At 42.1% G+C, this 16824-nt stretch overlaps 1 protein-coding gene across 4 annotated transcripts in view; it reads left to right on the forward strand.

Moving 5' to 3' along the window:
- The window catches only part of mitfa (melanocyte inducing transcription factor a), a 36963-nt gene that overhangs the window by 17598 nt on the left and 2541 nt on the right, over positions 1 to 16824 (forward strand). Inside the window, exons 1-6 of one of the 4 annotated variants that reach the window (XM_042495157.2) lie at positions 13477 to 13584; positions 14970 to 15182; positions 15278 to 15373; positions 15526 to 15634; positions 15960 to 16043; positions 16377 to 16433. In XM_042495157.2, the coding sequence (XP_042351091.1) occupies positions 13552 to 13584; positions 14970 to 15182; positions 15278 to 15373; positions 15526 to 15634; positions 15960 to 16043; positions 16377 to 16433 (592 nt within the window). In that variant the 5' untranslated portion in view covers positions 13477 to 13551. Of the gene's footprint in view, positions 1 to 13476; positions 13585 to 14969; positions 15183 to 15277; positions 15374 to 15525; positions 15635 to 15959; positions 16044 to 16376; positions 16434 to 16824 lie in introns of those variants that run through there. The other 3 variants (XM_042495152.2, XM_088083527.1, XM_088083519.1) reach the window with 3 other exon arrangements.

Genomic DNA, 16824 nt, shown 5'->3' on the forward strand with positions numbered 1-16824 from the left:
TAGTCTCTAGAAATCAATAACAAAATATGATACTTACAATACATACACAATAAAAACAAACAATGGAATTAAATGCACAATTTCCTTTTTTCTATGGTATTTTTGTCATACAGCTATGCAGTGATGATTACTGGGCAATATGAATGTTGACGTTCAGTGTGACAAAACAATATGTGCATTACAGCTTGCACAGGGGCCCATCATAATAGTGTGCACTGGGGCGTGTCGTAACTACCTTCTGCATCCGTGTCAGCATGTGCATTTTTTGATGTTCCGGCATGGGTTGCCGTGCTGTTGTTGCCTAAACTTGTTGTACGTGCAGCGTCATCCCACCATGTGCATTTGGTGACATCATGGTAGCAGCATCCCAGAACATAAATATTGGATGCAGATGGAATACCTTCAGCATAATATTTAGAGGAGGAAGTCCACTGACACAGTGGCAGCATATGATGACTTTGGAAGAGAACATGTTGAATAACACTGCTGCACTGTAGCATTTTTCCAAATATCTATCTGTTTTTCCTCATGTTATTTTTATTATATCATTATTGTGTTGGTTCGCAGATCTGAGGAGATCTTTAATGAGATCAACCACAAACATTATCCCTACATGATTTAATCTGTAGTTTCTCACTAACTAACTATATTGGGCATTTGAAGAATATTTCTCTTGCTTCTTTGTCTTTCTGCTATTTTCTCCTGTGACTTCAGAAACTCTTTAGTCCCTTAAAAGTCCTCCTTAATGGCTGTGATGCTTTGTAAATGATTTTTTATCGTTACCAGGATCTAGTCTTAACTCATTGAGTGCCAGCCCTATTATATAATGGAAAGTGGCTTGTGCCAGCTTTTCTGGCCATTTTGAGTCATCTTTCAAGAACCACAGAATATTTTGTACAAAGACTGAAAACACTGAATAGTTAAACTGAAAGAAGAAACTCTCCTTTGCGTCATGGAAAAAAAACAACGTTTGTTTGCACCTTGTTCCATTCTTGATTTATCTGAAGTTGAATAGAGGCTAGTTTCATCAAAAAGACCACTTTTTTTCTAGAAAGCTGAGAAAAAATGCATTTTTGTGAAAGGGAGTCTGTCAAGCAAAACAGTGATTTGAATTTTATAATTTTGCCTTCAGTGACATAAAAGACATCAGAAAATTGTATTACAGATGGGTGTAAATGTGTAAATATGCAAAATACAGCACAATGCAAAAAATCATGGCCCCAGTTCTGTGTTGCCTTTGATGTAATGTGAAAGCAAAGACTTGGCTCAAGTGTTGGCATTTTCCAAGCACACGCTAAATGTTTAGCATCCTCCTTGACAAAATGCCCCCAAGTGTGGCTGGTTACCAAGGCAGTAAAAAACAGAGCGGAGCTGACAGAGAGACATGAATGGATCTGTTTCTTTTCAGAGGTCAAGGAGTGACGACTATCTCTCAAAATGTTACTGATCCCCAAGGCATCTAAAACATGGACCCATGTGCTCTCCCTGAGAAGGTAATAAACCTTCATCTCACAAAGAGTCCATGAATAAAGTAAGGGCTTAGCTTGCTGTAGGGATAAATGAAATACTTCCCTTGTTGATAGTTCCTCAACCCAAAGGTTTGGCTGAAGGAAAAGGCCACACTCCAGAGGGGAGACAAAGAAACGCTCTTCTATGAGTTAACAAAGAATGCTTTCTCTGTTTTATCATGTAAGGCTGTGTCCAGCCAGAGGGCACTTCCCCTGTGTTTGTGTTCACCTCTCCAGCCCTGAATGAGTCCAGTAATTTAGGGGAGGATTGTTCTGGCAGCGTTACACGAGATGCGGCGGCAGGCGTTTGCATTATTTAGCTGCACTGATAGTGCATCATCACGTGTAAGGCACCTGAGAAGCAGCTTAATTCCTCAGATAAATGTTTATGGGAACAGTTTACTATAAGATCAGCTTCTGATTCAGTACATCAGCTTTTTCTGCCTTGTGTGCTTTGCCTGTTACAACGGATTCACATCATCATCACCCAGAGTGACAAAATAGAGGTTGAAATAGTGTGAATAATTGATGCTTCAGTTTTTCCTCAGAGGAAAACATTGTCTGTAGTTGTGAATTAAAACTGTGCAGCACTTTGGCATCATACTCAACAGTTAACATGTAGAGACTAAACTGTAGAAAAATTCGGCGTGACGTCGATGTTTCCCTCCGCGGAGTATTAGTCATAGTCTGAAAACAAAATTATTGTGTAGTTTGACACAAAAGCATATTCTCAGCTCATCCAATGCTGCCCTGAGACTTGGAGCAAATATATCATAACAAGTAAAATGTCTCAAATGAACATTTGAAATAAACACAGATGATATGTTATTTTTGAAATGGACATGGACATTTTTTTAAAACTGTGTGCTGTGTGACTTGTGTGCTTAAAACTGTTGAATTATACTTTGGTAAAATATGTCATGATCATGTTTAAATGACCTAAGATAAGTGAGGGTTTGCTTTTAGAAGACCAATTTATTATAATAAAAGGTACTCGGAACTCGTGGTTTTAAAGTGACCTGCTGTAAAGTCACTGCATGGACTGACTGAAGAAAGAGCACATTCTCACTCTAAATCCATCACATGGGGACATTTGTTCAGTGACCTTCCACGTCAGCCTATGAAGTTTAGGTTTCCTTGCCATGTCAAGCTATGACATGCCGGGATGCCACTACAAAAATGCACATAGTGGGAGGATGTCATGGTGGAATGATGCAGCCCATTACCTTGATGTCAACAAATGCATGTGGTGGGACGAAGCGACATCGTTCCTGTGTCCCTACACAACAGTACGGACTGTCATGATGGTTGGGATTAGGATGGTTAGACTTGGGCACATTGAAAGGTGTAGAAAACCATACAAAAGTAGGTTGTTTGTGTGACCCATCCCCCTCCCAACCTACCTGACCTATAAGCTCTCCCTCTTTAAGAGTTCAAGTTGACGTAGTCTAGTCTAAAGGAGGTTGAAGAGTTCATCAAGGCAGCCCACTCAGCATCTTCTCCAGGCCCCAGTGGTGTACTCTATCTTGTCTACAAGCGCTGCCCAGAGCTTCTCTGACACCTGTGGAAGACCTTGAGGGTGATCTGGCGAAGGGAGAGAATTGCCGACCAGTGGAGGTGTGCAGAGGGAGTTTTGATTCGAAAAACATCAACCAGTTTCGGACAATCTCACCACTGAGTGTGTTGTGGTTAGACCTGACAAATGCCTACGGGTCCATCCCACACAAACTAATGGAGCTGGCGCTACACCTCCACCATGTTCCCAGCAAGATCAAGGACCTGATCCTGGATTTTTTTGACAATTTCAGGCTCAGGGTCACGTCTGGGTCACTGCTTTAATGTTTATAGTCACTTTAAACTGATGCAACTACTCACTACTTTTTACATCCATAATTATATACATATATACATCTTTATATGTTTATACTGCACTACCTGTACACAGATTGCCCACATTTATGTATATATATATATATATATATATATATATATATATATATATATATATATATATATATATATATATATATATATTTATATATATATATATATATATATATATATTTTATTAAACCTTTGTGGGAGCACCCTCAATTTCGTTGTACCAGTACAATGACAATAAAGACTATTCTATTCTATTCTAACATCAGACTGGCATCACCTTAGTAAAGGAATAATAACAGGCTGTACCATCTCAGTTATCCTTTTCGCACTAGTGATGAACATGGTGGTCAAGGCTGCTAAGGTGGAATGCAGAGGGCCTCTATCCAGATCAGGTGTTCGACAGCCCCCCATAAGAGCCTATATACAGTAGATGACCTCACCATCACAACAACATCAGTCCCAGGGAGCAGGTGGATCTTGCAAGGACTGGAGAAACTCATCATATGGGCAAGGATGAGCTTCAAGCCCTCCAAGTCAAGGTACATGGTACTGAAGAGGGGTAAGGTGACTGACAAATTCCGGTTCTCACTCTCAGGAACTGTAATCCCATCCATCATGGAGCAACCAGTCAAGAGCTTGGGGAAGCTCTTTGACCCCAGCCTGAAAGACTGCAGCTATCCAGAAGTCAACTGAAGAGCTTGGAGTGTGGCTCACCAAGGTGGACAAGTCCGGCCTGCCTGGTAGGTTTAAGGCCTGGATCTACCAGCACTCCATTCTGCCCAGAGTCTTGTGGCCTGTCCTTGTCTATGCAGTCCCAATAACAACTGTGAAATCCCTCGAAAGGAAGATCAGCGGCTTTCTTCGGAAGTGGCTGGGCCTTCCTCGCAGCCTCAACAGTGCTAGCCTGTACGGGACAATTAACACCCTGCAGCTGTCCTTCAGTGGGCTTACTGAAGAATTCAAGGTGGCATGCACAAGAGAGGCCCTACAGTACAGGGATTCTAGGGACTGCAAGGTGTCATCAGCCGGGATTGAAGTGAGGACAGGAAGGAAGTGGAAGGCAGAGAAGGCAGTGGAGGTGGCAGAGTCATGCCTAAGGCAAAAGGCACTGGTGGGGGCTGTGGCAAAAGGAAGGAAAGGCTTGGGCCACTTCCCAAGACCCAAGTTAGCCAGGCCCGGGGCAAGGAGAGACACCACCTACTCCAGGAAGAGGTCCGAGCAGGCATGGAAAAAGAGCGACTGAGTAGGGCAGTGGGACTCCAGCAGCAGGGAGCATGGACAAGGTGGGAGAGCACATTGCAGCATAAAGTCACCCGGTCAAACCTCATGCAGGCAGACTTTCATCGCGTCCAGTTCCTTGTGTTGGCAGTCTACGACGCAATCCCTAGCCCAGCAAACCTCCATGTGTGGAGGAAGAATGAGACACCTTCCTGCTACCTTGCTCTGGAAGAGGCTCATTAGAACATCTCCTCAGCAGCTGCCCAAAGGCCCTGGCTGATGGTCGCTATCGCTGGCGCCATGACCAGGTATTCAAAGCAGTTGCTGAGAGCATAGCCTCAGCCATTAGCACCAGCAAACACCATCATGGACCAAAGAAGGCAATCCCCTTCATCAAAGCTGGAGAGAAACCCCCGGGCACATCTACAGACAACAGCAGGCCTCCTCCACACAGCCCCTGATTTGCAGCTGCACGTTGACCTGGGAAAACAGCTGAGGTTCCCACAGCACATAGTTACAACATCTCTCCGGCCAGACATGATCATCACCTCCGAGGCTTCAAAACACCTGATCATGCTAGAACTCACAGTGCCCTGGGAAGAGTGGATTGAGGAAGCCAACGCAAGGAAACGTGCCAAGTATTAGGAACCTGTGGAGGAGCGCAGGGGCAGGGGCTGGAGGACATTCTACAAGCCCATAGATGTTGGGTGTAGAGGCTTTGCAGGACGCTCTCTTTGCAGAGTCTTGGCCAATTGGGCGTTACAGGGGCAGCCAAGAGGAGGGCCATCCAATCTGCAAGCGAAGCTGCAGAGAGAGCCACGAGATGGCTGTGGCTTAAGAGGGCAGATCCGTGGGTTGCTCCTGGGACGCAAGTCGGGGCCTGATCACCCCCGACTGGGTCGCCTGGGCGAGGGTGTCTGATGTTACGAGACCCAAAACACCCGATGACCCCAGGATACATCACTGAAGATGCGTCCCAGTGCATCCAGGAGATGTGTCTCTCGAGCAATATTACGTGGTTACCCAACCGTTCTCACTCTGAACGTGCCAGGGATACCTAAAACGTCATGGGTTGACGTGGACAGTCACTGCCCGGACTGTCACCATGTGACCACTTTGGAGTAAGACTTGGTTGGATGAAGAGTTTGTCGTTTAGAATTTCATGTCTAACTTCTGTTATAGCAGATATAATTACCAATAGTGTGTAATTGACCAAGACATTAAACCATGGCGTGCTCAGTCTTTCTGTAGAGGACCGCCAACTAAATATTTGGTCTACACTTTGGTGAATCCCCTTTTATTCTGATATTAATCCCAAAAGTGATTAATTATTTTAGCATCAGATTAAGACATAAACAATTTCTAGAGGCAAGAAATCTGTACAGCAGTTGTACCTGTTTGCCAACATCAGCACTGAATTTAACAACAGCAGCAGTGTGTTATCTACACTAGGCTTTGGATGGTGTCACTGTATTCTAGTAAACCAGGTGTTGTATTTCCAGTTCAAGAAAGTAAAAATAACCAGCCGAAGAAACGTCCTGTCTGCTTCACTTCATAGCTTTATTCTTCTTCTCCCTCTCTTACTGAAACCACCTGTGTATCACCTTAACATGCTCAGTAGCGCCTTCTGGCGACAGCCTAATATAATTACAGGACACAACATTTTCCCCTTTTCTTGAAGGCATCATCCTGTACACTGATCAGTAAAATGAAGCATTTTGTTTGAAACAGCATCTTGTAACACCAACACATGTAAAATAACCATGTCAGTCAGGAATAACATCATGTAGCAGAATTTGCATGAAATAACTATTACAACTCAACTGAATCCCATATCAGGTAGTAACTATTTGAAACTCAAATATGGCATAAATCCTGTAATATGATGTAAACATTGCACTATGTACTGAAATATGAAGTCACATTCTCCTTGTATCTTTCGTTTTATCTCACAAAACCTGTCAGCCACTGAGGTGGGTTTCTCACTCTCAGGGTCCTTCTTGGGCCTGGGTTAGGTACATTATGTTGCACAATTTCAGGTACTGTTAGTTCATCAAACACATTCTCGTTGTCTTTAATGATGGAAGCTTGAGCCTCTTTTGGGAAGTGTGCGAGCTTGGATGCATTCCATTTTCGACCATCACTGAGCAGATAAGTGCTCGGTCCTAACTTCTTAACAACAGTCCGAGGTTCTGTGAATCTGGATGATCCCTTTGGAACATGTTCAGGTCTCCGGACCCGTACAGTGTCGTTTACTTTGAACATGGGAACTTTTGCCCTTGTCTTCATGTCTGTATACTCCTTGCTCCTCTGTTGTCTTTGTCTCGCAGTCTCTTTCACTTGTTTGTGTGTCTTGGTTTTGTGTGAAACAGGAAGGATATTTAGTTTTGTGCGCATCTTCCTGTTTCTCAGCAACTCAAATGGAGTAGCTCCTGTTGTAGCATGGGGTGTGGCTCGATAGTTCAGCAAGAACTCTGTAACTGCTTGTTTCCATGGTCTGTGCATTCTTTCAGCAGTCTGTATACACTCTTTAAGTACCCTATTGAATCTTTCAATGGCTCCGTTGGCTCTTGGATAGTAGACGCTGGAGCGCAGGTGTTTTATCTCTCTCCCTGAGAAAGTTAGCAAACGCAGTGGAGGTGAACTGACATCCGTTGTCAGAAACCAGGAATGAAGGGTTTCCTCTCGACTGAACACAGAAGTTAAAAACTGAATAATGACCTCTGTTGTTATGTTTGAGACAAATGCCACTTCTGGCCACTTACTGTAATAGTCAGTGAGAGTAATGGCATAACGACAGTCCCATGTGGCCTGCTCAAAAGGACCTGTAATGTCAATGGCCACCTATTCCCATGGACCATCTGGGAGTTCCACTGGTGTAAGTGGTGCAGGTGCAGTTCTTGCTGTTTTGTCATTGTACTGACATGACACACATGAAGCTATCAAAGTCCGTACACAATTGTCCATCCTTGGCCACCAGTATAGCTCACGTAGTCTCTGCTTAGTTCGTACTATTCCCTGGTGCCCTTCATGTGCTAAATCTACCACTCTGGACCGGAGTGAAGTGGGAACAAGCACACGATTGGAGCCTCTCATAATAAGTGCGTTATCTACAGCCAGTTCATCTCGCATGTTAAAGTAAGGAGCAAGTTCAGGCGCCACATTCTTTTTGCATTTTGGCCAACCTGTCTGTATCTGATGTCTCAGCTGTGTCAGCTCAGGACATGTCTCACACGCAGCGGTGAACTCTGATAAAGACATGGCATGGGAAGACTCCATGAAGACGGCAGCCACCACGTCTGGTCTCTCAGCAGTGTCTCCTGTAGTGGGAAGTGGAAGTCTGGATAAACAGTCAGCAGTGACATTTTGTTTCCCTGGACGGTAAGTAACCTCATATGTAAAGCAAAGCAGTCGAGCAGACCATCGGGCTACTCTCAATCCAGCACGATTTGTACCTTTAGATGTGAGGAGAGTTGTGAGTGCTTGGTGATCTGTACGCAGTACAAAGTGACGTCCCCACAGATAGGTCCTCCATCTTTCTACTGCCCAAACACAGGCAAGTGCTTCACGTTCCACAGTAGAGTACTTTCTCTCAGCAAGGGAAAGTGTCCTGGAAGCAAAAGCTACTATCCTCTCTGAGTTGTCAGGGTTAAGTTGAGTGAGCACAGCTCCGAGTCCATAGTCAGAAGCATCAGTAGTCACTTGTGTAGGCAAAGCAGGGTCATAGAGTGCTAAAGCTGGACTGTTTAGAATGAGTCTCTTAATGTCTGCAAAACTAGAGTCAGCCTCAGAAGTCCATTTGAATTGTGTGTCTGTAGAGGCACGTAGTGTCGCTCGTAGTGGTTCAACAACAGTAGCAAAGTTGGGAATGAATTTACTGTACCACGATGCAAGAAATGAGTGCAGGGAAGGCATGTCATGTGGGGCAGGTGCATCAGCCACTGCTCTGACCCTGTCTTGGTCGGGGTAAAGACCATCTTTTGATATAGTGTGGCCTAAAAAACACAAAGACGTCTGATTAAACTTACACTTGTGCATGTTCAGTTTGAGTCCGGCCTCATTCAAGGCATGTAGCACTCTCTGTAGGTTAGCATCGTGTTCCGATCGAGTAGCACCATAACATATGACATCATCAAGGTAGGCTTGCACTCCTGGTAAGCCTGCAAGTACAACTGACATCATTTTTTGAAAGGCTGATGGAGCTGAAGCAAGGCCAAATGGAACTCTGCAGAAACGAAAAAGACCTTCGTGAGTGATGAAGGCGGTCAGGTCACGGCTGTGTAGCATCATCTGATGATAAGCAGAGGCTAGGTCAATGGTAGAGAAGACTGTGGCTCCTCGCAGGTTAGTGAACAGATCATCCATGTGTGGTAAGGGATGACAGTCGCTAACAATGGACTTGTTTGGCTTCCTGAGGTCAACACACATACGAGGCTTTCCTCCCTCTTTTCTCTGGGTCACAACTATGGGAGAGACCCATGGAGATGCATCAATGCGTTCTATTATGCCCTTTTCTTCTAGGTCTTTGAGCTCATCAGTAACAGCCTGTCTCACAGTAAATGGAAGCCTCCTCAGCTTCTGTTGTACTGGTACTGCATCTGGTTTCAGTTTGATTTTATGTACGAATCCTTTTGCACACCCAACTTCCTGCACTGGTATCTCTGGTGTAGTCAGAGGTGCTGTATTTAGTACTGTAGGTGCATTCTGTGGAGCAGGGGGATCTTTGGGGCTCGTAGCAGGAAGGATTTTGTTCCCCTCAATAGACATATTTAGGGCAACAAATAAGTCTAGCCCTAGCAAAGCAGCACCTGATTCAACCACCATAAATGAGCCTGTAGTTGAATGTCCAGCATGAATCACTGTAGCATGCAAAGATCCCATAACTGGTATTAACTGTTTTGAATACGTGAGCAGAGTCACAGTAGGCTTAGCAAGTTCACAGGTAGGAAAGAGAGTCTTATACATGCTCACTGGAATAATGGAAACAGATGAACCTGTATCTACTATCAGCTCAATGTCATGAAAATGCCCACTTGCATTGACATGCACAGTACAGAGGATTTTATCCTGCACAGCATCATTCATGTAGAGCACAGTCAGTTCACTTATCCGTACCTCACGTACCTCCCTCTGGGTGGATCGACAAACTTTAGAAAAATGTCCAACTTTTCCACAGGAATTGCACGTAGCTTTAGCTGCAGGGCATGAAGGCTTATTGGCCAGATGGCTGGTGGATCCGCATCGGTAGCAGGAGCGGCGTTTAGCGGCAGTGTGAGCTGTAGCAGGGGTCGTCTTTGAAGCTGGTTTGCCGTTTTCCCGCCAGCGGTTGCCCCGTGGCTGGGTGTGTATGGCTCTTACCGGTGCAGCTGCAGTAGTGTCGGAAAGGACATCAGCGTTTCGTAGTCCGCTTTCAATCTGTAAAGCCAGCGTAGTAGCCTTAGCTAAAGTCAAATCCGGTTCCAGCAACAATCTGTCCCGTATGCGTGTATTAGCAACACACTCTATCAGTTGATCACGAAGCATTTGGTCCTCCATATCTCCAAACTCACATGCTGCTGCCAGCTCACGTAGTGAAGCCAGGAACTGGTTAATAGTCTCGTCGTGTCTCTGTGCCCTTTTACGAAACTTGTGGCGTTCTGCAACTACATTCACTTTGGGAACAAAGTGCTTTTTCAGTCCGTCCACAGCAGAAGTGTAGGTAGTACCTGTATCGTGCAAAGAGTAAAACAGTCTCTGTCCTTCCGTACCCAGCGAATGGAGAAGAATGGCGCGTTTTCGTTCGTCAGGCCAGCTATCCCCCGTAGCATCGATAACTAGCATGTAGTTCTCAAACATTTTTAGCCAAGTAGGAAAAGCAATAGCAGGTTCGCCTGGGCATGGCAAGAACGGTGCAGGTAGAGGTACAGAAACTGCCATCCTCGTCGCCAAAATGTTGTATTTCCAGTTCAAGAAAGTAAAAATAACCAGCCGAAGAAATGTCCTGTCTGCTTCACTTCATAGCTTTATTCTTCTTCTCCCTCTCTTACTGAAACCACCTGTGTATCACCTTAACATGCTCAGTAGCGCCTTCTGGCGACAGCCTAATATAATTACAGGACACAACACCAGGGTATACTGGAATAAATTCCAACAGTATTTTTTTTCAGTAGCATCATAAATACAGGTGCTCCTCTTTCTTTTAAACTCATTGTAAGAAGTGCACAGCACGCACCACCAGAGCTCAGTCTGCAATCTCTAATGGTGGAACAAGCAGCTGATTAAATCCATGCTCTATAGCCTCGGTGGTGCAGACTGAGTCTTGCTTGTCTTTATATATATTTATTTTCCATATAACTTTAGAATACTAACTTTTTTTACACAGGAAAAAAATACCTCCACTAATTAAATAAATGCTATATTTTAAAACAACAATAGGCATATCAGAGCAAGCTGTTATAATTTGCTGTACTTTATTTCCCGTTTTATTCTGAAAGTCAAGCTCCTCATGTGTCATATCTTCAGTTACATCTTGTTATCTCTGTTTCCCACCTGTTTTCTGACACACCTGCCCTCTATCAGTCTCCTTAGTCCTTTCCTTGCACACCTGTTCTGTGTTAGTCTTGTTTGCACCACTCTAGTGTTCCCTACCACACCCTTGTTGTCAGCCAATCCCTGTGTGTCCACCCATTCAAGCTGTGTCTTGTTCTTGTAATTAGCTTTCTGTGTATATATACTTGTGTCTTTCACCTTGTCCTTTGTCAGTTTGTCTGCGCTCATCACTGTGTTTGTGCCTATGTTTATGGTGTTGTTCCCTGCTATGCTTCCTGGGGCCCACACCACAAAGCCCGTTCAGCAGAGCCAGCCCACCTAGCAATTTTTAGTTCTAAAGATATTCTGAGAAAGGCAGCGGGGAAGGATCGCAGAATATGAGAAATTCTGTGAATGCACAAGTTAATAAACGTAGCACAATAAGTATGGAAATTTATGTTTGGTTATTTCTTTGTTGTAACAATGCTTCTTGGCGATAAATCTTATACCATTGGAAAGCCTGTTTATGTCCCTCTTTAATGGTGCCACATTTGTAAGGAAGATGCATTTGTGGGGTGAGCAGCAGAGCTGAGTATGTGGGTTGCATCCATGAAACATTTGCCAAATCTTCTCTGCCAATGCCAAACAGCTTATTTTACTATTGACTTTTGTTTGGTGTTGTTTGGTGGATTGGATGATTGAAGTCTGAATAAACAAGGCATGTTGGCAATTTAACAATTTATTCATTTGACAAACAGGAGCCTCAGTAGCATGTGGAAGAACCATACACAACCACAACAGCCTGGTACCTGCTCGTCATGTGGTCACCAGCCTGGTCACACACTGCTGTGGGATGGCATCCCATTCTTTGTCGCAAGTCAGCCAACGTGGCTGTGTTGGATTCTTGGATCAGACACCAACTGACCACTGTAGCAGGGCCCATGCTCACAGGTGCTAACATCAGGCGCCTGGGGGTACCAGAAGCTCAAAACAATAGTCAGTACCGACAGCAAGAAAAACTGTTTGGCATCGGTAGAAAAGATTTGCCAAATTTTTCATGGGCGCAACCCACATACTCAGCTCTGCTGCTCATCCCACAAATGCATGTTCCTTACAAATGTGGCACCATTTAAATAGAGAAATAAAAAACGTAGGGGAAAAGGTTATGAGTAAGAGATGCCTCACAAATTGCAAGAAAGTGGGAAAAGGTGACAATAAAATGACCTAAAAATTAGTTTACTTTAAAAGGTGAGAGATAAAATTAGTCTAAAAACTCTGTTTATTATTGTATATTTAAAATTGTGCAATAGAAATATGGATATGAGTGTATATCTTGGAATTGTTTTTGATCTTAAATTTCTTTGAAGCATTTCTTGTTAAATTGCCCTTTGCCCTCTCCTCATGTTTTTTTTTTAATGAAATCAAAGCAATTTTGCCAAAGTAAAAACCCTTTGCTACTTTATTTAAGCTTTTTTTTGGAATGAAGTGTACTGCTCTGTAATTTTCTCTGGACTCACTTTTGCCTGTCATTGTGCACATTACACTGTTTATTTAAGGTAACAATATGATTTGATGGGTCATTATGGGTCATCCTGTTTCCAACAGCGCTATAGCTCCACCATGCATCTCTGACCACAACATTTTTTGAAAGTCAGTCCCCACACCCTCAGGGCTATTTCCAGCGCACCATTGACTGCGCTTGGCACTATGATCAACTGATTCACAAAACGAAAGCCTAAAAAATAAGACTTGGAAGAAACAACCTCCCTTTGACTGCTGCTCTATTAATACCAGAGCTGCCATCCAATGCTTTCTAGTACAGAAAGACAACATAGACCGGACGAAAGCTCATATGAATGGTCAAATTCAATAAAATCAAGCTGCTCAACTTCTTTACCCTGCCAGTGTCAGTGCATAACAATTGATGGTTAAACGTGATTAACACCCATTTCCCAAAAATGGATGGGGCTGGTAAACAGACCATACATTTGCGTTTTCATATGGCTAGTTTGCAGCGAAACAGTGGTGTCAATTGTGTCCCTGCTGTTCAGAACAAATAATGTTTTATACTAGATGAGCAGAACTAAAGATTAAACGTTAGTTAGCCTTAAGCGAGCTTCGGTTCGCAGGCTACTGGCCAAATGCTAAAAAGACTCCTTTGTAAGCCAGAGGTGGTGACGTCAAAAGGGCTCTTTAAAGACATAAAGTCATAGTTAAAATGGAACAACACAACAGTGGGAGGATGAGTCTGCAGTGTCCTCCTCCATTTCTTAACTTGCATAACTAATGAGCTGCAAGCCCTGGATAAATTAAGCAGGACTGGTAACTGCTCTCAGATTTGTACATGCTAGCTGGCTGTCCACAGTGTTGGCTAATGAGATAAAGGGATTATACACTGTATGTAGATTATTTTATCAATTACTACTCACATAACATGCTGGAAATGCTTGAATACAGCCATTACCAGGTGAGATGGGTTGTTTTTCTCTTTGATGTTATATACGAAAATAAATAGGAGATAGAGTCTGATGACAAACCTAATGTTTCTTTTATTTCTTGTTGCTGAAATAGTATTTCTTTGGACTGTTCACACTGTTAAAAAAGTCATCATTATCCCTTTCTACACTGTTATCTACCCCTAATGGAACTAAACAACATGGCAGAAAAGCAACTAACCGCTTAATAGTTTTTATATCACAGCATGATTTGCTAAAAAGGTGCTGTATATCCATTATATGGTCATAGATGTGTATCATGTGTATGTGATAAAACTGCCTTGCTCCACAGTGTCCTCTCTGTGGAGTCTTTGTCCCCAGTTAAAAAACTATCATCTGGTAGCAGGGTGAATCGATTATGCTTTTGAATTAATCTGCACTACAATATTTGAACTTTAATGTGAGGAGAAGGAGTTAAATTTAAACACATCTCCACAATATATGTACAAAAAAAGAGTTCAAGAGCAAGTCCACATTCAGCCTTGAGCAGTTGGCATATTAAATTATTTTGGAGGGTGACGCAGCTGGAGAAATGGTGGTTACTCTGTAAGCTAAATGTATTATTTGGATTTAAAATCAGCCATACAGAATCTAAAATGCTATTTAGATTTACAGGTTTTAACAACTAGAATTTCACATTAATAATCAAATTCAAAACATTTTTTTTAAGAAATGAAAATCCACTCCTACTTTATGTTTACTTTAACCCTTTGTAGCCTGAGAAAACTGGCTTGATTTCGTTCAAAAACATTGAAAGAAGACAATGAGCAATTTAACAAGAAATGACCCAAACATCAGCAAGACAGTTATAAAAAGTTACATAAGAATTACCTAAAATTAGCAAATGAAACCAAAAAGATACAAGAAAATGATCTTAAAGAATGCTGAATAAATATATATATATAATAAAGATTTTTTTTCTGTTACCTAATGTTCAATATATTAAGTATAGTTTTCCTGATATTTTTCCCTAGTTAATTAATAATGTTTTTCTGTCTGTTGTGCACTGTTTTATTTTTCAGCTAATTTTCAGGTCATTTTCTTGTCACCTCTTCAGATTTTCTTTCTTTTTTTTCTTTTTTTTTGCTGATTGCCTTTTTTTCATGTTTTTGAAAGAAATTGAACCAATTGGCTCACACTTCACTTTGAATGCTTGTGAAATGTGTCTGAAAGCAACACTAGAAAACTGGTGTCAGTCCAGGTTTCAAAGGATTAAATATTGTTACCTAGTTCTCAGAGTCAATGTTATTTTTTTTTCTTCAATGAATACTTAATTCTTGTCTTTCAGTCTATAATACAAAACACTAAACTTCATAAAAGAATCGCAGGTTGTAATGTTTACGTCTTGCTTGTGCAGGTGCAGTCCCACCTGGAGAACCCCACCAAATACCACATCCAGCAGGCTCAGAGGCAGCAGGTTAGGCAGTATCTGTCCACCACCCTGGGTGGGAAAGTCGGCAGCCAGTGCCCCAGCCAGCCCCCCGAGCACGGCATGCCGCCCGGGCCCGGCAGCAGTGCCCCCAACAGTCCCATGGCCCTGCTGACCCTTAGCTCCAACTGTGAGAAAGAGGTACGCCTGCTCATTACCAAAAACCCTTAGTTACATTCAGATACTATAAATAAACTGTAATTATTGAATCAAATCTGCTTTGATCTGCTTTACAGATGGATGATGTCATTGATGATATTATTAGCTTGGAGTCGAGTTACAATGAAGAAGTTCTCGGACTTATGGACCCGGGACTCCAAATGAACAACCAGGTAAGTTCTTTTTAAAAGGATGTATTTTATATTGTAAGTATTTATTATTATCATTTATATATTGTAAGTCTCCATTAGTTTTAATTTAAGAAAAATGTTACTGCTGATACCTAAATTGAATTAAAATACAAGATGTATTTATCACTCTGTAGCTCCCTGTGTCTGGAAACCTTCTCGACGTATATGGCAACCAGGGACTTCCACTGCCAGGCCTCGCCATCAGCAACTCCTGTCCGCCCAGCATAAAGAGGGAATACACAGGTACACCACTGAGAAACATCTTTTTATCTTCCTTACTCTGATTTGCTGTTCTAAGATATCATTTAGCTTGAGTTTAAGTGGAATTATGAATTATTTGTGGTTCTTTGTGAGTAAACCTCAGTAGATCTGGTAGTCTAATCTCATTAAAGAAAAGTTTGTAAGAGCTAATACTGTAAATTACTTTGTCTAATCAATTTGTGAATCAGCCTTCAAACAGAAAGTTGAAAGTGAAAGCATAACCATAGGCCCTTGTCAATATTGTGTGCAATTTGGAAATGCACAACATACTGTGTTAAGTCAATTCTTTGTTAAATAATTACTCCAGCTCCTGGCATGAAGCAAGTACTGGACAAGCCTGACTCCTGTGGCCTGTATGAAAACTATCAAAGGCCAGAAGGCTTTCCAGTAGGTAAGCATAGCAAAATGAAAACAGTGAAAACCATGTTTTGTAAACTGTATAGAAAGTGTTTTGTGTATGACTAAATCGCACACAATACCAATCAAATGTAATTAAACAGCCAAGTAATTTTTTTTTTTTTTTTTGTAAATGATTAATTATTGGCTGTGTATGTCCAGCATGACCTCAAATGTTCTCCTAAACAAAGTAACAGATGCACTGAACACTGTGAAATACTAGCATGCAGTTTCCTTTATTTTATTCACTTAGTGTGTTATTACACATTGAATTAAATGATAATGTCTTCCCAAAGCACTGATATTCATGTTTGTCTTTGCTTCACAGAGGCTGAAGTCCGTGCTCTTGCTAAAGAGAGACAGAAGAAAGACAACCACAACTTAAGTGAGTCAATCAACCAGGATCACATTTCCATAACTTTCTTAATGGTTGTCTCGATGGTTAAATAATATAAGTCGGGGGTTAGGGTTAGGGTTTAGGTGCAGTGCTTTAAAGAGTGCTACAGGAAGCACGTGCACAAGGAGACCATAGGTGTTAAAACTTTAAAAGAAGCAGCCTTAATAGGTTAAAATCCCTTATAAGTTATTCAAAAATGTTATTGAATGAAAAAAAACATAAAATTAGTAATAAAAAGGTTCAAAACATATAGGGGGTTGGGAGGGGTTGGAGGGTATGATATTAATCAAAATAAATAAATACCAATAATAAAAAGGAATAAATGGATTTGTAAAATCCATACGTATATATCTATATACACCCATTTAGGATAAATAAA

Source organism: Plectropomus leopardus, chromosome 2, assembly GCF_026936395.1.
Source record: "Plectropomus leopardus strain MGB_pleo_1.0 chromosome 2, ASM2693639v1, whole genome shotgun sequence".
NCBI classification, from domain to species: domain Eukaryota; kingdom Metazoa; phylum Chordata; class Actinopteri; order Perciformes; family Serranidae; genus Plectropomus; species Plectropomus leopardus.